This window comes from Solea senegalensis, linkage group LG13 (assembly GCF_019176455.1).
Source record: "Solea senegalensis isolate Sse05_10M linkage group LG13, IFAPA_SoseM_1, whole genome shotgun sequence".
NCBI classification, from domain to species: Eukaryota; Metazoa; Chordata; class Actinopteri; order Pleuronectiformes; family Soleidae; genus Solea; species Solea senegalensis.
Window position 1 is genome coordinate 14,601,460 of NC_058033.1, and position 23,479 is coordinate 14,624,938.

The 23,479-nt window shown below is 39.8% G+C and overlaps 1 protein-coding gene across 2 annotated transcripts; it reads right to left on the reverse strand.

Moving 5' to 3' along the window:
- Positions 1–345: 345 nt before the first annotated feature.
- On the reverse strand, positions 346–19,151 carry esrra (estrogen-related receptor alpha). 2 transcript variants are annotated; one of them, XM_044042340.1, is made up of 8 exons: positions 18,884–19,151; positions 16,949–17,047; positions 8,553–8,927; positions 7,180–7,296; positions 6,968–7,081; positions 5,517–5,684; positions 4,238–4,507; positions 346–3,523 (listed from the first exon to the last, which is right to left on the reverse strand). In XM_044042340.1, exons 3-8 carry the CDS (start codon positions 8,920–8,922, stop codon positions 3,270–3,272), a joined length of 1,293 nt encoding a protein of 430 aa, XP_043898275.1. In that variant the 5' UTR covers positions 8,923–8,927; positions 16,949–17,047; positions 18,884–19,151; the 3' UTR covers positions 346–3,269. The 2 variants fall into 2 exon arrangements, with proteins under 2 accessions (XP_043898275.1, XP_043898276.1); XM_044042341.1 differs by lacking the exons at positions 16,949–17,047; positions 18,884–19,151 and adding an exon at positions 14,555–14,900.
- Positions 19,152–23,479: the final 4,328 nt, after the last annotated feature.

Below are 23,479 nucleotides of genomic sequence, written 5' to 3' on the forward strand. Positions count from 1 at the left end.
ATTTGATGTAAATTGATTTAATGATCTTGTTCAAATCACTTTAAATTTGTTGACTAAAAATATGAATGAAAAAGATTTGTTTATTTATCTTTTTAAAAAATCTTATTGGAATGACATTGTGATTCACAATTATTTTGTGACATGCAATTTGTCATGTCAATCTCATGTCTATAGACTGTCTCTCGTCATTTAATAAGATTGTGTCTAACTCGTCACTTTCTGAAAGTTAGAACATTGTGAAGTTGATAGTTTCAACACGACTGTAATACCCTCATACAATGAAGAAGCAGCACACACAAACACACAAAACACAAACTTCCACAGTGAGAGATGAGACCAATGATATGCTGTGGTGGTGGTGTGTCCGTTTATTACACAACACAAAGCACCTACAATAGTCCACTCCCTGTGACAGGCAGTGGAAGATCTCACTTTTTTTTTCACAGTGATGTTTTTATGTGGACATGTTTAGACAAGGACATCGAACCGTTTTCTCTAAAATGGAAAAAAAAAAAGTAGCCTACACAGAAATTCACAGCCAATATCACACACAAAAATAAAGCAGTGTCAACAAATAACAGTAAATTGAGTAAAAAATAGAATTTAATCATTTAAATAGTCTTTCAAAATACAAACATTGATTTGAACGTCTAAATAATATAACGCTTAGTAGCTATTCTTCATTATAACTGGCAATGTTAAATGTACACTGTGGCTATACAAGGAAATGTGTGAGGTTTGGTACTTTATTGTATTGCTCATTTATATTAATGCATACATATTTAATAGAAACTACAAATTACTTTTTAAAAAAATTTATTTTTAACAGTGCCAATGCACATGACCCCGTCTTCACCTCAAACCAGCGTACCTAAAACATATTTGTATGCTAATGAAAGAAAATTACCCTTGCGTGACAGACAAAGATTTAAAAGCTTTAGTTCAACCCAGGCGTGTATCGTATGCATTTGTTCGTTTCAGAAATCTGATCACTATTCGAGAAATTAGGTTAGTAAACAAATCACAGAGCCCCCCAAAATTGTTATAATTATTTAGGAATTTAGGACTATGTAAGCTGCAGCCTAAGAAAGCAAATCAGTGAATTGGAAAAATCTTGCCAGATAAACCCGCGTGTCACAAGATGAACCGTCTTCAATTTGCACCATCAATCCTGCGGAAAACACTATCTTAAATGTACGAAAACAGCTGTGAAAAACAACTCCAGGACATTCAAACGTACCGAATATTCAAATTTAAATTTGATAAGTCAAAAGATGAAGCATAATGTTTGTGTGTCCCACAGTTATTTGGCCATGTGGTTTTGCGCTGCCTCCTGAGGTAGCCCCCACCCCACCCCCCACAACCTCACTATGCAGCTGCATCTGTAGAGCCGTGTAAATTGATCCCTAAGTGACCATCAGCTTTCGGAAAAACACACAGCGGCTGCACATAAGAAAAACAATTTGCATTAAAAATATGAATGAAGAGCTTCATTCCAATACCAAACCCACAACAGTGTGTCACAATGTAAATAAAATACCTTTTAAATCCTAGAAAGGAAAACGTACGAAAAAAAAGTCTTTTTTTCAAGTCTTTACAAATGTGGGGAAGTTGAAGAACGTGCTGGCTTTTCATCTTTCACTATAAACGGCATGTTTCTGCCTTTTTAAAATGGAACTGTACATGGCTAAAAGAGTGACACTCCCGTGGACGCTATTATTTTCAGGGATCTGATTTTTTGCCATCAGACGCTGCAGCTGAAGCGCACTATAATTATCAGTTATATTGCAAGTATACAAACCTGCTGTACAGCGAGTGGGACGTAAAAGAACGCAGTCAGAAAAAGGTTTCAACATCCGAAAAAAGGAAGATGTTGCGTATGTTGCATTTCTCGTTGCCTCCAGCCCTTTCGAGGGGCACTTACAAGTTCAAGTTCGACACGTCTACGTACAGAAAGGCGGTGCCTTGTATGCAGTGATCTTCACTGCTGCAGAAAATGCAGCATAAAACCTATAAATTATACATCATGGATTAGTGTTATACGTTACATCCCACAAATGAAGTCGGATTTGTCTTTTTTTAAAAGCACAGACAATAAAAATGGTTGGATCTAGTGAGAGGAGAGGATGAAGACCAAAAAAAAGAAAAAAAAAAGAGAAAAGAATATGCATTTCTAACCACTAATGTTGCCACACTGGCTTCCATGTCAGAGCTGCATTCTTCCCTGATTTCAGTGTAGCTCATTGGTTTTGACAGCACAAGCACACACACGCCTCCTTATATGGAAGCCAGTTCTTGGTGTGTCCAAGGGATTTACATACAACACTGACTAAACATGACCTTCCAAGAGGAGCATGTTATGAGTACACAGTCTTCATACGTACTTCTCCTGGACTACAAATCAACTTCGTATAGAATCCTGCTCCGACTACGTACACCAGTGGTTCTCAATTCCAGCATTTAACCCCAAAATGTGCTGCTGCTGTTCTCTTTGTTAACCAGGTTTATTTTTAATTTACGCCAACTCACCTGGTATCAATGATCCAAAGCTGGCTCCGCTAGAAGCTAGCACCTGGGGTCCTGAGAGTGGAGAACTACTGATGTACACAAACACACACACACAACTAGATGTCTCACCATTTTTATCCACATTTTAAATTGCAACAGACACTAATGAAGTCGTTTATATTGCTTTTAACATATTGCAAGTAATTCCTATGAATTTGCCTACAATGGCACACTAAAGTATAGTTAATACAAGCACTCCATGTGCACATCAATCTGACACCACACTGCACCCCTCAAGTCCTGTTTTGCCAAACATTTCATCATGGCTTTCATGAGTAAATGCTGCGTTATCTTTTAAAAAGTTCGGGAACCGTGTAGTAGCAGTCTGTTCTTAGGCGTCTAAGTGTTCTTCAGTGGCTGCACAACTGCAGACTGTTGCCGTGAGGGAGCACGCCATGGAAATAGTTGAAACTATTTAGGGATTGATGTGTTGTCACTCTGGGGATCTTGAAGCCTTTAACTGCAGTTTGGCAGTTACATCTTATTCTAAGCAGTGCATTCCCACTTAGAGACGATACATGAGTTTTTGTTTTTTTTCTTTTGTTGTATTCTTTTTCTTTCTTCACGCAGGATCAAAGGATCATTTTCATTAACTCGCTACGACAACTGTCCTTTCTCTTATATCACTCATCTACTTTAGAAGATCAGATCTCTGTTGGGTCTTTCCCATCACGTCCTCTCAGCCTCTGCCGATCTCCGCTCTAGGGAGAGTCCATCATGGCTTCCAGCATCTCCAGGAACAGTTTGTGCATGGGTACACCTCCACGGGTTTTGATGCTGTAGAATGTGGTGAGAGCTCGGCCGGCAGTTTGTCGGAGGAGGGGCAACGTTAAGAGGAGGCGTCCTGCGCGCTGGGGGTCGTCCGGGCGCCGCTGACACTCCAGTTCCAGCAGCGCCTGATGGAGGAGGTCCCTCAGCTTCTGCACAGCCTCCATATCCTCAATGTAAACAGAGTCTGATGGAACAACAGGGAGAACATCGACATAATGGATTAAATATTACCATGAATGAGAATTTACAGGAGTATGTCAGGTGAAATTTATGAAATAACTATAATATCCATCCATTTTCTACCGCTTTATCCTCTACATGAGGGTTGCGGGGGTACTGTGCCAATCTCAGCTGACATAGGACGATAGGCGGGGTCACACCCTGGACAGATCGCCAGTCCATCACAGGGCCACATATAGAGACAAACAACATTCACTCTCACACCTAAGGTCAATTTAGAGTGTCCAATTTACCTAATCGCCATATTGCATGTTTTTTGGACCGGAAAACCCGGAGAAAACCCACGCACACATGGGGAGAACATGCAAACTCCATGCAGAAAGACCTTTTTGCGAACCCCAGTCATAACTAAAATATACATGGGAAAATTATCTATCACGATAAAAGACATTTCTGTAAATAAAAAAAAAGAAAGGTCTTTTACACACACATCAAATAAAATCTCTCAAAGTCAATTATTTTTTATTTTTTTTAAAAATTACCAGCATGTTCAGTGAGCAACAACACCAAACATTTTCTGTTTTGGTCCGTTCATGAAAAATGAAATTAAAATCTATAACACAGAATAAACCAGAGATGATGATGAAGACCCAAGTAAAAATACAAGTACTATAATCTATATCTGGGCATAATTGTTCAACCACACAACAAATTGTACCTGAGTTAGTCAGTGCGATGGCTTTTAGCATGACAAATTCCTCCCTGTCCACATTTAGCGAGCGGAAGCGGCGAGCGAGTTGACTAATTGCTCCATTTAGCTCCGTCAGTCCTGCAACACGCGACATCTCCTCGTCGAGGACAAAGTCCTCTGCAAACACCACCTCGTCCTCGCAGCCAAGAGAGCGGTACGCGACACCCAGCACCAGCACCTCCAGCCACACCGACTGCAGCACAGACATCTGGTCTGCGAGGGAAAGTGACAGGAAGCCTGCACAGAACAGAACATGAGATTATTAATCTAACTGGCAGTGTTTGCACTTTTTAGCCAAAGCAAACTCTGGTCTTTTGTCTTTATAGTGGCAAAACAACAGAGTACATGCTGTTGAGAGCTGGTTACCAAACTCCAGTTTGTAATACAGACAGAGGTGGGGAAAAAACAAATAATTGCAATGAGTGCAAGTGAAAGACAAGGAAGGAGGAGACAGTGATTTTTAAGTGCATCCTTATTCCACAAGAAAAAGATTATGAATTGATGAATTGAAAATATCAATACACAGAACATTCATGGTGATTCCATGGAATCGTCCAAGAGTACACATTAAGTACACACTACTTTTCTCTTACTTTTGTCTGCTCTGTAGTCACATGACGGCCCATCTCAGCTAAGAATTGTGTGTTCTTAATATTTTGTCTCTACATGCATAAAAGCCTGCATAGAAAAACCCCACTACCACTAAAGTCTCTATTAAACACTTCAGTGTATATATATATATATTTATATCTATCATGTCCAATAAACGGGAGGAATAGGGATTGAAGACCTTGCTCAGACCTTGCACCCCATCTCCTGACATATGGAAGTATTACAGTGTGGCCATTTCCGCTTGGCTATGGGCTGCCCATTCACTAAACTATATATGCAGCGACAAATTAAGGTACCCTGATATTCCCACCCCTATTGTGCATCTGCTCTCCGAACACACACAAGCAGATGCATGCAAATACACACCAGTTAATTTATTTGCTTTTGATTTAATCTGATGGGTTTGGTTTAACACTTGATTTTGTTGTACCTCTAACCTTCACAATGTCACCAGAATCAGTTTCACACAGGCCATTTATAATCTTTAGTATTCTTGTTCTGGAAAAAATAAATTCAGAAGTCAAAGCCTGACTGAAATATGACAAAGCATGTTTCCTCCTGGGGTCAGTGAGACTGGATCGCTGCATCTCTTCCACCTGCTGTCAGTGCATGCTCTACTCTCTGCGCCACTTACCTGGAATGTGTTTGGCCCAACCGATGATGACCACCAGCTCGCGGTCGGCGAGGTCACAGAGGGTGGTGAGCGTTCGCTGGGCTGTGTCAGGCTGCAGAGGGTCGGGCATGGCGAATAACTTCTCCGGCTCTGCCACTAGGAGGTGAGAGACGATGATGTTGGAGGATCCTGTGACACCAGGCAAAACAGTGAATATATGATGCACAAATAAAAACACAGATTCCTGCTTCCTTATCATTTCATGTGCTAGCTTGAGACCTGCTGATTGACTAGTTTTGTGGGTTTTAATTGTTGTTATATGAGGTACTGACACAGTAGCGTTGATGGCTGAAATCCAGGAGTCATCACTGTAAGGCTGCATGAAACTGCCATACAAACTAATGACTAGTGACTTGTAAAGCAGTTGTTTTCGGTGTACTGAATCATTAGAACCAGTTCATTAATAAGATTTGCTCACAGAATTGTTCAGTACTTCCTACATGACTGGAGCACAGACCCCACCTGACCCAGTCACTGAACTGAAATAGAGGGGCAGGGGCTGTGATGCGGCTTGCCGCTTGCTATAATAGAATTTCAGCAGTGCTGTCGCTAAATACACCAGACTCCTCTGATAAATATTAAGATTTTAGATATTTCCTTGCTAAATGTTGGGCACGTTTGGAACCTCGCCAGAGCAGGTACTATAAAAATCAAAAGCAAAATAACTGCTAGTGGAAAATCGTCATAAGTGATAAAATTAAAAGGAGGCAACATGAGAACAGCTCCTGCATCCAAGGGAGATAAAAATGCTGAATTTCTCTCTGACCTTTGGTGCAGGAGAGTTTTATAAACTCAATTTTCTAGTTGGAGATAAAATCTAAAAACAAAAGTCTGTGTACAGTGGCAGCCATGTTTTCAATAAGTGTGAGTATCTGTGTCTCAGGCTCGGTTCTGGCACAGTGCCATCATCAGCACTTTATACAATCACATTTGAAAAAAAAACCAAAAAAAAACCTAAGGATGTCACTTCAACAGTAACATCCTTTTTTTCTATTACTTTTTGCCAGTAGATGGTGCTGTTTTGAATCAAGTGGGTTTAAGGCATTTATGTATTCCTTTTATGCTCTTGCCACTGGATGTTTTACCCCTCCATCACATCTCACTCAGGGGAGGAAAAGGAAGGGGTCACAAATAAACAGACCACTTTTATGTTGTTTTTAAATCTGCTGTAGTAAAAATATGGTACTAACCAGCAATTAACTAATTAACAGTCCAGCAGCAGCATACTTCTAACCACAGAAAAGAAGCAATAAAACAAATACCATTCCTTTAACCAGAGTCTAATGTCAAATACAGTGTGAGCTGGCTCCATGTTTGTGATGTTGCAATAGTGGCACCTACAGTTAATATTAAAACCATAAAAAAAATTATGACTTGTACTTGAGCAATGTCTCATAAAAAGCTAACCCCACCTTTTTCATTTTCCTTCATCAGTGGCAGAGGAGCACTCTGGTATGTTGCATTCTCCACCTCTGGACGCCTTTTGTACTTCTGTCTTCCACCTCTGACCCTGTCGAGACGAACTCCTACATGGGTGAGACGCAGTAATTAAGATGAATGCTGGGAAAACAGAATAAACATGATTAAAATAACTATTCAATGACAGGCTGAGGACAATGCTCACCCTCCTTCAGCATGCCTACTTTGAGGCACTTAGTGAAGCGGCATGCCTGGCAAGCCTTTCGGCGCCTTTTGGTGATCTCACACTCATTTGATGCTGGACAGCTGTATTCAATGTTACCTTTAAAGGGACAGAAGAAAATGTTGAGAGCATGATTGAAAATTACAGATATGAATGATATTCCACCTCCATCCTTCAACCTGTTAATCTCTAGACGCTTTTATACGTGCCATCTACGCCTACCTGCCAACAAAATGTTCCATCGCAATAGTATGCACTGTGCAGTCTGTGCTACACAACTGAGATTTTTGTTTAGCAGCCCAGTACAAACTAGATGGAGTGGCTGTAGCGACGGTGTGCTGAAGCATGATAAAGAATAATACCATTAAGACATGATGTGGGTCCTTTATCACTGCCGGATTTGTCAAGGCATTTTAAGCACAGCAGAAACACGGGACATCTCAACAAGTTCCGCTTTGGATCCGATGAACGTATTAATCCTTTTCGATTGAAATAAACACCTTTCTGATTGCTATTACACTATATACAATAAGTTTAACAAGATAACAATAACAAGATTAGAGGGGTGACTGAGACACTTCTTATTCTTAAATGAAAATGTTACCTTTATTATTATTATTTCCCTTTTAAATTCCCTTTTGTTTGGCTTCTTTCACATTCAAACATATTTTTAATGGTTGTACTATTCTCAATCTTTGTTTCTTATGCTATTTGTTCGAGCACCTTCAATCCATACAATACATACAATCTTTGTATGAATTAAGTGCTTTATAAATGAAAACTGCCTTGTAATGACATACTTCATATAGCATTAATATCAGTGCTCACTAAAAAACAATATTTTCACAGATTTAATCATCCGTCCATCCAACGTCTACCACTTTACCCTCCACATGAGGGTCACAGGGGGCGCTGTGCCAATCTCAGCTGACATAGGGCGAAAGGCAGCACAGTTTGCCAGTCCATCACACCTACGGTCAATTTATTATGTCCAAATTACCTAATCCCCACATTACAATGTAAATAAATTTGCTCTTATGGTTGATTAGTTAATAAAAGCCTTTTGTCAACTGGTGTTGTTTATGTTTTTTTTTAAATGTGCTTTATAAATAAATTGGATTGGATTTGTGGAACTAAATGTAGAAAAATACTGTGTATTATGAAGAGTTGGCAGAACAGATTTTAAAAATTCCAATTCTATGTGGACAAATCCCTCCATATTTAATTTTCTACTCTGCGTTTGAAATATGTAAGAAAAACTATAACAGGAGAGAGAGCAGTCCAATTTAACAAGATTTAAATTCTAAAACTGGTCATTGCCGGTTCAGATCTGCAGACACTTAAGTTTAACAAACCTTGAATGGTCCTCTTGAAGAATGCCTTGCAGGCCTCACAAGATGCCACACCATAGTGGTAACCTGAAGCCACATCTCCACATACTAAACAGAGCCTCTTGGGTAGCGTGCTGAGGGCGTACTTGCATCGCCCCGCTCCATTTCCAGTGGAGCCCTCCTCTGCTCCATCACCTCCCTCGTCTTTGAAGTGACAACGCAGAGCTGGCGTGTAGAGTGGCGGCGAGTACCGTTTGGTGCCGTCTCCTCTGGTTCCACTTTGAGAGGAGTCCGATGAGGCTCCGCCGGGACTTATGCGACCTCCCCCTCCTCCCTCTGGGCTACTCGGTTCTGCCTTTATGTAGACATCTGACCGACGGTCCCTGGAAGACATGACGTCTAGAGGGGAGACATTAAACAAAGAAAGGTCAAATAATTTCAGTTACAGTTTCAGGTTTTTTTTATGACGTTATTGTTAGAGATGAGTCGTTATGATCAGATACTGGTCAAAATTACTGGATTGGATATTGTAAAAAGAAAAAAAATCAAAAAATACATGAACATTTATGGCACAGGCTGTAAAAAGAGACATGAGCCATCAATGTCTTGTGACCAGAATGTGAGTGAGGGCTGCACATGTCTGCTACACTGCAGTCATTCTGTCAGCTGTGTGGACTTATTTTTAACTGAAAGAAGAAAAGTGTTATTTTGGTTATAGCTAGGTGGTAAATGCACCGGCACAAATTTGCTATTGACAGCTTAGCAGTGTAAAAGATGTAAACAGATGATACAGAAGATACAGATGTATCTGACTGATATCAGAACCGGTCAATAATCAAGGTTGTGATATAAAAAAAGTGGCATAGAGTCATCTTTTAGGCTATCTTCATAGCACCAACACTCACCACACACTCAAATATCACTAATTTGTATTGTTTGAACTCAAAGAGGACGTAAACGTGCCAGTAATTTACCATAACTAGCTATACACCAGCTGCTGAATCTAAATCTAACCTTTAACCTGTTTACACTTACCTTCAGTGGGAAGAAAAAGGAAAATAATCTGAATTACACTTCACTGATAAGGATTTCATCCAGGTGTGTCCTGGTTATTTCACATGGTGGTCATTTATCTTTCCAGGAAGCATGGGCTGTGAAATGTACTAAATAACCATATTTTTATTATTATATAGGTCCTGCAATTCCCTTCTTTTATTCTTCAGCAGAACTCAAGTATGTGTCTTTCTGTGCCATTGTGTTCCTCAGAAGTGCTTAATAGTATTAAACGAAGATTTTATAACGAGAAATAAAGTTTATAGCCCTGAAATCCTCCCCACAGTTTTGAATCTTTGCAAAACAGCCAAGGTGACCACAAGGTCGCCATGCTCATACCCAGAGCCCAGGTTTCCCTCTTGGACATCATTTGTGTTTTAAGTTAGGCAGTAACACACTGGCTTACCTGCCAATAACTTCATATAAACACTGCGCTTCTAAAATTATTTAGTGAGTAACTATGGCAACTTACTGCAGACAAACAAATAAACTGATTGCATATGAAAAACTGCAAAATTATGGCTTAAACTAATAACTGTTTCTATTGTTTTTATCCAGTCCATGTAAAGTCCAACAATTTACAAATTAGGCCCATTACAACTTCAGAGGTAAACAAGACATAGTGAATAAATGATTACTCAATTATCAATGAACTGATTAAACTGCAGACCGCTGGTCCAAACATACACTTTATATTGTTATAGCCATAACAGTTTCTCAGCTTTCTTTGTTTAAGTTGTTGGTCCAAACTTTAGGTCATGATCCTCCTTTATCGCCCTGTAAAACAGTTGCCTGATGCAGAATCACAGCAGCTACAAACACTGGAACACAGCTGTGTGCTGCCCTAGGGGCTGCAACAGTGCTCTCAGTTCCAAGGTGGGCAGCGACACAGACCGGCAGATGGCACATAACAGATAGTGTATATTTTGCCAGTCTGTACAACACCTAGTCTTTTTTTTTTGTTGTTCTTGGCTCTCTTGCAGCCAGCATAACTTTAATCAGTTGTGTTTCTGGTCATTTGTTCAGGGTCACTTTCACTGGGTTTCGCAACAACAGACTGTACAGGCAACGTGTCACTCAAAGCATTGAAGGTGTTTCAAAACCTCAGTGTTTCCCATTAGGAAGTATTCTTTGAGCTGGCTTGATACCACTTTTTTGTGCAGATGCCAAAACAGAAATTACAATGGTGAGTATACTATCTAGCAATATAATTTGATACAGTTGTTTTACATCTACCAAGCCATTAATAAAACAGCGGTTTTGATGCATATGCGACATAGTCTTAACCAGCCATTTCAGAAATATAATGCTCATGATACTGCTACTGCTTTTAATTTACATTTTCTTCCCAAACAAAACCACACTCAGCTGATTTAAGGAAGTACACACAGCTGACGTGATTACTGCAAGTGCCTCACTTCTCACTCCCATTATGGTCACATGACATTGATAGTGAAGCATTTATATGATATTTACGTTTTTTGGATAATACTGAACTAGTGTCAGACCAGTACCAATACCTGGTCTGACATTAGTCCAGTATTGTGCACAGTCAGCCCTATTAATAAGCTGAGTAATAAGTTTCTTTTCCACTTCTCTTAATACCATTAACTTAGTGTTGTGCACCATTGCTCTTTGACCCCACTGTGGCTCCCAGTTCCTTTCTCACACACAAAATGCATGTCTCATCTGTCATAGTCAGCCTGGCCAAGGGCAGCACCAGGAGTCATTCTACTACATCAATAGGTCATCAGAAGATCCATTCAGTTATTTATATCCTCAACAGGAAGGCTTAAAAACTCAAAACCATTAGTTTCTGATTTAGCCATGCATGTTTTCAAGTCAGGCATGTAGTTCTCAGACCTGCATTTTCTGTGAACCTGTCACTCAGACTGCGTGGGCACCTGAGAACACTTTACATCCCACTAATTACAAAAATCAACCCACGCTACCCTGCAGTGAAGTAATCAAACTATGCGAGTTGGACAAGTTTCATCATCTCCACAAACAAGTAAAATTAATTATTATATCAAACATGACTGTCATACAAGGAAAATATTATTTTAACCACTTAAATGGCTCAGTTAATAATTTCCATTACACAGTTCCAGCACGACTCAACATGACTTGTTTTTGCTTTTCTATTAGCAAGTACCTGGTACTTTTTTTAATACCTGCTCTGGCGAGGTTCCAAGCGAGCTGAGCCTATACTAAATGTGACGTAGACAGACTGCCAGCCACTGATTGGCAGAAGGTGTTGTCACTGGAAGAGTCGAGAGAGCGACGTCTGACACAAAAATCCAACCGAACAATGCCGAACTGTAGATCAGTTGAAAAGACTTAAAAATCCTGACAACATGCACTAATCAGTTAAAAATCCTGAAAATGTGTGTTAATCTCCAACATATAGCAAGGAAATGTCTAAAATCTCAACATTTCACAGAGGAGTCTGGTGTATTTAGTGACCACACTGCTGAAAGCGATGATCACGAATGGTGAGCCACATCACAACCCCTTCAGCCATATTTCAGTTGCTCCAGTCATGCAGGAATTAAAGTTAGTTTTTATTAATCCCCTTAGGGAAAGTATTCCTCTGCATTTTGACCCATCCTAGAATTAGTAGCAGTGGGCTGCCACACTGAGTAGCGCCCGGGGAGCATTGGGGGTTGGGTACCTTGCTCAGGGGTACCCCAGCCCTTTTTTGGCCGGGTGGAGATTTGAACCGACGACCTTCTGGTTACCGAACGAATGTGAACAAATCTTTTTAATTAAACAAATGTAATGATTCAGTACAACGAAAATAACTGCTTTAAAAATCACTAGTCACTGGTTTGTGTCTGTCAAATATAACAACGCCACGGCAATTTCATGCAGTGGTGCTATGATGACTCCACCCACGTTGAAGAGGTTCTATAGCAATTAAAAGCGATACCAAACCGAGTGGAGTTGAGCCGTGCAGGAACTGTATAGTGGAAAAGTGCCAAAATAGTGAGATAAAGGAGTAACATACTCTTAAGACTGTGTACACTTATGTTTTGTAGATTTAATAAGGTGAGTATTTTGTTACGTGGCTGTTATCTGCTTTCCTTGTGTCCACACCAGCAGCCTTGTTTTCAATGTCTCAGGCCGAGTGTACGCACAGTACAGTCACCTCTGACTGTGTCAGGGGCTCATATAACCACACTTCAAAAAACCTGAACTATCCCTTTAATGGAGAAGTTTACTTGAACAATTAAAGATGCAGTCTAAATAGTCTTAATGCAGTTAAGACCAGATGGTGATTTTCTCAAGCATACATACTGCAATTACCAACCCCTTAACAACTTTCTGTTGCATCAGCTGGGCTCATAATCCAGTTGCTGTGTATTACAATAGAGTACATACTGTATAATTACGTTTTTCAAAAACATGCTTATGGACATTTCAAAGCTCCAGTCACTCATTCTGCCGACACAGACTATTTAATGCTTGGCATAGACTAGTTTGGAGGACTGACTGGGTGTTTGGTGTATGTATGTATGTGTATATATATATATATATATATATATATATATATATATATATATACATATATGTATATATAAAAGTAAATATATAGATACAAGTAAATATATATATATATACACATATACTGCACTTTGGGGTTAGCGTTGCTTGGAAAGAGTTTTACTTTCATATTTTAAACTGCCGAGTTCACCACAGTGAGCTAAAGGCATTTAGAGCCTTTACACACATTAGCCTTTACCCTGAATAGCCTCAGACTGAGTCCTGATATGTTGATGAAGCTGTTTGTCTGTCAGTTTGCAGACCAAGGAGGCTTGGTGTAGGTATCCTGGGGATCCAAATGCATCCCCAGGATACATTTGGAGGATGTATCCTGGGGATGTAGGTTATGACCCAAGGAAGAAATTATTTGATTTTAATGGCGATATAGATATAGGTTCAGATTTTAGATAATGAACATATAAAAAAAACTGTTAAGCTTGCAAGATAGGAAAGTGACACTGTGGGAAACAGATAGCCTATGGCAAAGGTTTGCACTCTCCAAGGGGTTTATCTAGTTATACACTTTATATACAATATGCCATCACATCTTTGCACAAAGATATACACATAATCAATTATCAATCTACTACTAAAGATAATCAAACCTAATGCACAAGATACACAGGTAAAAAACAGGTACATGTGTTTGTGTGCTTTACACATAAGACAGTAAGTATGAATTAAGGCCCTTTCACCTGATATCAAGACACTGATTCAGTAACTTGCTAGATCATCAAATGCAAACCAAAAGCTTTGATCATTTTAAATTTATTGACAAGGCAGATTACCTAATCCTATAGTGACTGCTAGTCCTACACTTAAACTGGAGTTTGCCCTTCTGGACCTGATTGTAGTCCTATTTGACAAGAGATGAGGGTGTCACAACCCTGTTTAAAGTTTACCTCACTCATACGGAGTTTACAAGTCCTGGGAAAGGGTCAGTCAGTGCCATAGGTAGTAATGATACAGGAGGACAGATATGAGTTTGCTCTCAAAGCAGCACAGATCCCGGTCTGCCTGCCTGCCTGTCTGTCTGTCTGACTGACTGACTGAATGTACCATGTGCACCGCTGGCCACTTCGACATCTGCTTTGGCAAATGAGAAGCGTGATTAAAATGTTATGCCACCAAAATGATGAATGGCTGTTTGATTATTTTGGTGAAAGCAAAATATAAGCTGTGTACGTAATTGGGGCGCGTCGTTCTCCGTTTAACTCGCCATAAAAAAGTGTCGTGTGTACTTTAATGTACCAGCATGTTTGGGTTAACGTTAGCATTAGCTTTACCAACAACATACTACTGTAGGTTAGCCATCCCTTTAGCTAACTAGGCTAGCAGCAGCTAGCGCTAATCCTGGCTGACCTCGCTCTCCTCCCGGGACAGTGGATTATTTTTGTCTCAATAACCTTGGCTAGAGCGCGTCTTACCTGAGAACGGCGACTAGTACAGGACTTAAGCGTCACCACGGTGTAATAACATGACACAGGTTTGACACAGAGAGAGTCCGCTTCCAGACCAGACTGCCAGCGGCCGCTAGCTCGTGTTTGGCTGAGGTTGAGATGGGCCGGGCTACAATCGGCTTTCCCTAACAGCTGGTAAATGATAAAAGGATGGATGTGCTGGAGCTCTAACACGCCAATGCAACCAGCAGCATTACATTACCTGACATGAAACTTCACTAATTATTTATGTATTTAATTTGTTAACCTCTGTTCTGGTCTTATAATAGAGGAACACCAAAGCAGGTATTTGTTTTAGGTGATATTGTGGAATGTATGTGGTCTTTAGAGATGACAATTTTTGTGTGTGAGAATCACCCTCCTTTTTTATTATTATTACTTTTAAAGGTCCAGTGTGTGAGAATGAGTCATCTACTGGCGAGACTCACCGATCTCAATCCAGAAAGGATTTTGTTGTTTTGTAATCAGCTTTTCACTTTAAAATTCGAAAAGCATTTAGTGGCTGGTTTGTCTGTTCGTAAAGCAAGGTCCCTGCCTAAAGTATTCTTGCATCAAGCATGACACACTTGGCACTTTTCCACTCGCGTGACTCGACTCGGCACGGCACGGTTAGTTTGCTTTTCCATTAGCGATGGTACCTGGTACTTTTATTAGTACTTGCTCAGGATCCAAGCGAGCTGAGATGATACTTTGCCTGATGTTGAAGAATCAAAGTGAACAATGCCGAACTGTAGAAAATGCTGAAAATGTGGATTAATCTCCAACATTTAGCAAGGAAATGTCTAAAATCTACATATTTAACAGAGGAGTCTGGTGTATTTAGTGACAGCACTGCTGAAAGCCTGCGATCACGAGCAGCAAGCCACATCACAGACCCTGCTGCTGTATTTCAGTTCAGTGACTGTCAGACCGAGTCTGTTCTCCGATCATGGAGGAGGTACTGAACAAATGTTTTTAATTAACTGATTCTAATGATTCAGTACAACGAAAATAACTCCTTTACAAGTCACCAGTTTGTGTGTTTACTGTACTGTTACCAATACTGAGTATTAGATCAGCTCATCCCCAGTTTCTATTGCAAATTCAGCAAAGGCCAATATAAAGCATGTCCATAATTAAGCTGCAGTAGGCAGTAGGCAGGATCACTGGGAAAATAGTTGATATTGCTAAGGTTCATGGGGAGTTTATACATGACCATTGACCCAACCACTGGTCAACCTGTCCTTCAGCTGATGAGACACATTTTAATGCTTTTATTGTGCAATTTTTAGACTCCTTTTAAGGTTTATTTGCAACATTGACAGTTGGGGCCAGTGATACAGGTGCATTCTGCTGAGTACATGTAGTGTAGTCTTTCTCTTAACTGCCCTGGGATTGGTCATACTACAGATTCAGTTGTGAGGCTCTAAACAGAATCTAAAGGAGACCACTTTTACATTATGCAGATTATTAAGACTTTATTGACAGCATTAACAGCACCAAATAAAATCCTACTGTTAATGGAATTATAAGCGAATAATAGCTATCAATTTTAAGCCAGACAAAATTTGACAACAAGTCCACGTCATAAATAGAAACGTCTGACTCACTTGGTCAGTTTTTATTTGATTTACTTAATGTCAGGCATCAGGCTTTCCCCTCGTGTTTGGCACAACTTTGATTCCTCTGGATCAAAATCACTGCTGGAAGCTTATTATTTTCCCGCCATGCTGCATACAGTATCCCAAACCCAAGTAGCACTTAAATTATAGTTATTATCACTGAGCACTTTAGCCTGATACCTTGATTGCTCTTTTCTCCTCACAATCACCTTTCTTTTCTCCTTTCCAATCCACACATCTCATTTATCATTTGATGAGAGTGGGGGGCAACCACAGTCCATACTTGCAATGTGTCCATGTGAAATTAATTCAGAACAACAGACCAAATGGTATATGGTGTCTATGGTGTCTATGGTGTCTGTGTAGCAGCTGCCAGAACAGCTGCTTCTGCTTTTCTCTGTTGAACTGAATGATTTCAACAGAAATGTGTCATATTCTATCCAAAGGCCATATATAAAATGTGTATGCAGTCTTCCGTTTGCAAAATGAATGGCTGTATTCTACATCTTCTATCAGTGGCCACCCTTAATATTTGAGAATGGCAACACTATTAAATAAACCACTCTCCATTGTTCTTGGTGTATTATCCTTCCACATACTGTACTGCATGTCCTTTTACTGTGGAAGACAACATTAAAGTTGTCAGCTCAAGTCATTACATTATATTGATTGAAACGACCCATAGCAGGCATATACGAAGTTGAAACATAATGGCATATAATATTTCATCTGCATAAATGATGATGTGAGAGCATGTTACCTGATTAGTGAGCCAGAGCTTAAAGCCTGTACCTCTCTCTCACCCCTGGTGGTAGTTCAGTGCTATTGCTTGGATTGAAGTCTGCAGTTTTCAGGACACCTGCGAAATAAAACAAAATGACACACTGAAGTCAAGACAATTACTTTTTATCTTATCTTGCCATTTAAATGCCAGGTTTATTATTCCTAATGCCATAGTGGCCATAAAAGCTGTTAATAATAGCAGTGCCATTCCCCACACATGTCGGACAAAACTTTTATATTTGCACTTTTTTCCTCCATCTGTGGTAACACATGTGTACACATAACACACCAAAAATACATAACCCACTGTATGTATCCAAATTACTGCACACTGCTAGAGTACCCTCCCCCTTACACTGTGCGACACACTCCAAAGGTCACAGCCACAGGAATGCTTGAAGGACAGACAGAGTACAGCCAACACCTTGTCTCTCACTCAAAGTCGTACGTGAAGTTGGGTGATAACTCTCTGTAAATAATTACAAACTAGTACATTTTTAATAAGACACACAACATCATACACTGTTTTGTGAGTCTTTAAATTTAGCATTTCTATCAATAACAGAGACAAAAGTGTTGTTTGCTTGTTTTTCCTGCAGACTTCAAACTTAAGCAACAATATGTGTACCAAGGGCTGCAACTAACACTTATATATTAAAATTGATTGACTGTTGATTATTTTACACATTCATTGATAAGTTGGTTTGTCAGAAAAGGGTGTAAAAAAATCAAATGTTTGTTGACTGTCAAAGAAGAGCAAAGAAACCGGAACATATTCACATTTAAGACACTTAAACTAGAGAAGTTGTCTCAATTTTTTAGAAAAGACAGACACTCAAACTGATAAATTGATTTTTTTAATCCATAGTTAAATTTATTCCCAACTATTCTTATAATCAATTAATCGTTGCAGCCCTAATGCGGGTCAGACAGTAATGCTTCAGTCTCTGCCTCATTTTACAAAGCAAAGTTTTAATTAAAAACAGCATTCATGCCAATATCTGGCATGCATGAAATGTATATTAATTGTACTAAATATCAACTCTGAATACACTTTTCACCACAGGTGAAAAGTCACAAAGACTGTCACAGCACAGGCATGAGCTCTTGTTTCTGTCTCACAGGGTTTTATCTCCTCTTATCATAGTTTGAGTTAGGGGGCACCAGTGGTCTTTGACACGGACAATGCATCGCACTGACTGACTGGACATAAAAGTCAGTGTGAGAGGGTTTTAAACACGGCGCACAGTGGAGGAGGCGAGAACAGCAGCCAGAGGTGACCTTGTCTTTACTGATCTCGGAGCGGTTAAAGGTTAATTGCCAAAGTGGATTATGCGTTCAGATCGCCGATCTCAATCCTGGTCCCGCAGGCTCGGTTGACTCGCATAGTTCAGTGTGTTCAGGCAGAATGGAGATTAAGAGGGAGGGGACATTGGTGGTGGACAAAAAGGGGAACATTTAGAAAAAGTGTGTATAGTTGAAAAAGTGCGCTCATACAGGACTAAGTGTTTTAAGTGAGCGCTGAGCTGTAGCATCCCATTCAAACCATTTTAAACATTTTTTACCTACAGTCCGTGAATGCATCACATTCAGCTGCCGAAACATTTTGTGCGTTTTCCAAGCGACTATATAGCTCGAACCACCATGCATTTAGATGCATATTAATCACAGTATTGTGTATTAGTAGGTTAAATGACGCTATACTGCATATTATTACAAAGCGTTTAAACCACTTCTCCAAATAACGTGGCCACGCGAACTTACAGCTCTGTCAGGCGGATCTTGAATGCGCATCAAACAGCTGACATCTCCACGACACGACCCACACAGCCTACATATACAGACACAGCACGCAATCTGTATATGTGTGTGCTCAGTCGGTGCATTGTCAACAGAGGATAAGGACACTTACTGGTAAACGTGAAAACATCATAGGGTTGTGTTTTATCTCCTCTTCAGTGTGAAGTCAGTGAAGTCTGTGCAGCTGCCAAGTCCACGAACGCTTTATTGAACCGCTTTAATGGCGCCGAGTGACTCACATCTCCTCACTGAATGTTACCGTGTAATACAGCGACAACGACGAGCGGCGACACAGACTGTCTAATCCGCCTCTTCGGCTCCGTGGCTTCCTATTATAATTTCTCGTCTTCGGTTCTCACAACTGAGGATGTACTTAGATGTCAGCGTCAGATAGCTACTTCCTGCATGACCAGACTTTCACAATAAAACTCTTTTGACATCTTTTTTTTTTAAGTTTCACCCCAAAGCTACATAAACACCTCATATGAGAGAGTCACTCTTAATTACTGGACTACGCTTCACACGTTCGTGATAGCACCACGTTATTATCTTTAGCTAAAGCAACATAGATATAATGGTTTTATTTTTAAATACACGCAAAGTGTGGCGAATTCCGGCCTCTTCCCGGCTTCCTCCTGCTGACTTGACGCAGCGGCTGTGACGTCAGTCTGTGTTTCTCGTGCCTTTTCTTGTCCACTGTGGTTCCGTTACGTACACACGCGCGCACCTTCCACCAACGTCATCAGCATGCAAGCATACGATGATGATGAAGTCTTGTGAGCCGTAAAAATAATATATATGATCCAGTAGAGCTGGAGTAGGCCTATATTCATTTATATGCTCTCACATCCGGTTTTCCTTTATACAAATCAGTCGTGCAACTCCATAATAAATCAGAACAGACCCCCACACACACTATATGAAATTATTAAATCTCAATTGGGAACTGGTAATTGGGTAACTTTAACATATTTGATGGTTTGTTTGTTTTTAACTTTATCCTTGCATGATATTCACATTTTTACAGAAAATTACCAAAATATACATGATTTATTGATGTAAATAGAGTAATCTTAAATGATTGTGTATGCCAAAAAGCTGTACTGTGCACTGCTACTGTAGGGGGGAAAAAACCCAGCACACACACCTCTATGGAAAATGTAGTCATGCTGTCGGTCTTGTGACACTAACCGGGCTCACTACACACATAGCAGTTGCTAAGGAAGAGAGAGAGAGCAGGGGGAATCTGCAATGACATGAGGACAATAGTCGAGGGATTTTTACATTTAGCACTCACTGCCTGTGATAATAATGTGTGACCAAACATGTTTAACGGGATAATACCAGTTTAACTGTTTTCCTTTTTTCTGTCTAACTTATTTTGCATGCGTCTTAAAATAGGTTGTCCCTGCATGCGCTCTGCAACATGACTGGTGGCAGCTGGCGCGCGCGCGTACACACATACACACACATTGGTTTAGAAGTAAGAAAGGCAGAAACTCTGAGCATTTAGTGTATATCTCCTCCTTAAATGACATAAATAAAGGTCTTGTTTAAACTAATAACTGTGGCAGGACAGAGCTGCTGCTGCTGCTGTGGGTGGGTGTGTGTGTGTGTGTGTGTGTGCCATGATTTGCTCGCGGGATAGGACTTCCGCGGCGCGTGCACGAGAGGGAAAACTGACGGCAGTGTCACTGCGACCTTGAAACAAGGTCATTCAGTCTCTGCTGCAGACACTGCACTTCTGCGGGGCTGCATCACACTGGTGCAGAGTCTGCATGATCATCCCTTTATAGAGGACGAAAAACGGCCATAATGGTGCTGTATTCTTTAGATCCCATGTCAATGACACTGCGTGTGCGTGTTCGAATGTATTTATAATGTTATTAAGTGTAGCTGTCCAAGCTTGTTGCCGGTGATTGTGAGTTTAGACGCCTGCTGTGGACCCTGTGGTGCTTCTTATACTGCAGGTCATGACCCCGGACAGGTGTCAGCTGATGTATAAATACCAAGAAACATTTGTGCCACAAAAGGAGTCAGGGGGCCACCTTATTATTGTACGGTCATTAGATAAACAGCACGGACAGAAAATCACCATATCCAGGCTGCAGTGCCAGGTGATAGTGGTGTTATAGGGGGAAGCGCTGTCAAGTGGATGAACAGGTTATAAGATAACCACAAAAGAAACGGAACACAATGAAAATATTTCATTGTGTTGCAGCATTTTTTTAGATGCTCCCATGTCTTAGTATGAAATGTAAAGGATATATTCATCCAAAAATACAATTATTACACTCATTCTGTAATATACCCCAGTATATGTATAATCTAATTCATTTGCTAAATTGAATATAGCACCATGATGTGATCATTTATAGAGTGTCTTTTATTCACTGAAATGACTACAGGCATATGTATAGTTTATTTTTAACAATCATTTGTTTTACAGGCATATTGCCTACATGTGAATGAGAACAAATATCCATTATGGATTAGTTCCAACACTTGTCTCTGCTCTTACTTGAAAAAAATAGCATATGTAAATTGTTTTAAGATGGATTTTCCCTTTAACACCAGGTCAGGAGTGTATAGTCTACATCAGCACTATATACTGTATACAAAAAAATACTGCCAATTATTTGCCCTCTAGTGGCAGCTTGGGGGAACTGCAGCAGCAGTGCTGATGACGTTATAGCAGCTGAGTGTGTGTCCTCCAGTAAAAGGTCACCCACTGCCACTGCACATCATCACTGTCTGCTGACTTCCTGTTCACAATGCCAGAGTGCTGCTGCTCTCCTTTTTTGTATTTCCTGCAGAAAAGTGTCGCATTTCCAAAGACCTGACAGAGGAACATTCACATAATCCCTGCAAGTTTCTCTTATTTACCATAAAGACGTGGCAACAGGGAGAGAAAAAGAGAAAAAACAGGCTATCATTTATTCTAATTTAAATCATTCCGATGGTCTCTAAACAGTTTCAATTCTACATATGTTGTGTTTCAGTGAATTTTACCTGGATGTTTGAAAACATCCTGTACAGTTAGGTTGTTGGACAGAGGAAAATGTGTGAGTGTGTGCCCCCTGCTGGCTAAATTCAAAGATTAAAAAAAAGAAGAAGCATTCATTTACCTTAAAGAGAAACTGGGGAATCATAAGAAAGCAGTAGCTTCAAGCTTCGTCAATCAGATATTTTCTGACAGAAGAAAGAACTCACCGCAGAAAAGAAGACGAAAACCCAGAAAACAAAATGGCTCCAGGCACAATTTGAGATTGCACCACGTTTGTCCTTGGTGCCTTTTTCCAGATTGAAACACCAAGGTAGAGTTACCAGCCAAGTATCACTTACACGGGTCAACTGAGGAGCCACAGAGCTAGTGATAGGGCTATATTGATAAAAAACCAAGGGCATTTATACAGTACATACAGTACTGCATGTACACAATGCTATTCAAGTCTTGCAGCACATGCCATTCTCCACAAGGTCTGGCAATGTTTTCCATCCTCATCGTTAAATCATAAAACACTTTCCCCCCAGGGCTCAACTGAAGAGACTCAATGGACTTTTTTTTTTATTTCCATGGTTTCTTTTGATATAATTCACCGCACGTGTCTGCTGGTTGTGTGTGCAACTTCCTGTCCTGTCTTTGTCTAGTTTTTCCTTTTCTTTTGTGACGTCCTGCCCCACCCAGCTGTGTTTCACCTGTGTCCTCTGCCTCCCTCGTGTCTTCAGTTTCTGTTCTCCCTCAGCTCTCTTTGTGCCTCTGTGTCTTTTTAGTTGGTTGATTCATTTGCATTTGACCTTCCTGTGTGCCAGATCCTGTGTAAGATGTCAGTTTATCTTTTCTCAAATAATAATCAGTAAACAACTGTTGTTGTTTACTGATTATTAGTAAACAATGAAAACAGTGGATTATTGTCCATATCCATATCCATATCAAATATTAATGAATGTTTAAAAATAATTTTTGAATTTTTTTTGTCATGATGCACCTTAATTTTATGGACTAAAAAACACAATAAAATTAATTATTTTCAATATACTTCATGCAACCTGGTTTGATTAGTGCAGCCTGGTTATTAATATGAAAGATTAGCAGAAACATTTGTTCATATGCATTCTTAATTTAATGAATTAATAATAATAATATTTCATAAAATACTCACTTTAACACAAAATAACTATAAATAATTATTATCAGATATTATATATTATCAGTCCTCATCATACATATGAAATATTAATGAATTGAAGTTTTTGTCATGAAAAAGAGATTTGAATAGTTTTCAATATAGTATTTTTGTGTGTAGGTGTGTTAGTGTATTTTAGTTAACATTGTTTAAAAAAACACTCAAAAATGCACCAAAAGCCAAAAACACAAGAATGTGTCGAGGTGTGTTAAAGGGTTTTAACAACATCATTCAGACACTCAGTGAATTGGTTACTCCAAGCATTTGTGAATCGAGGTAATAAATGACAGCAACAAAAGCTAATTGGATTATAAAGTCCAGTCATGAAAGACAACTGGAGATGTGAGTCAGAAGTTAGAGGTAGTGTCTCGAAGAAAAAGGTGGAGCCATAAACACTACAACAAGCAAAAATACAAATGTAATAAAATGCTGCAGCAAAACAAAAAAGGCAGTCACATGACACAAAACTATCCAAAACAAGGTCTGGAAGTGAAATGAGTGGAAGGGGAAACAACAGGAAG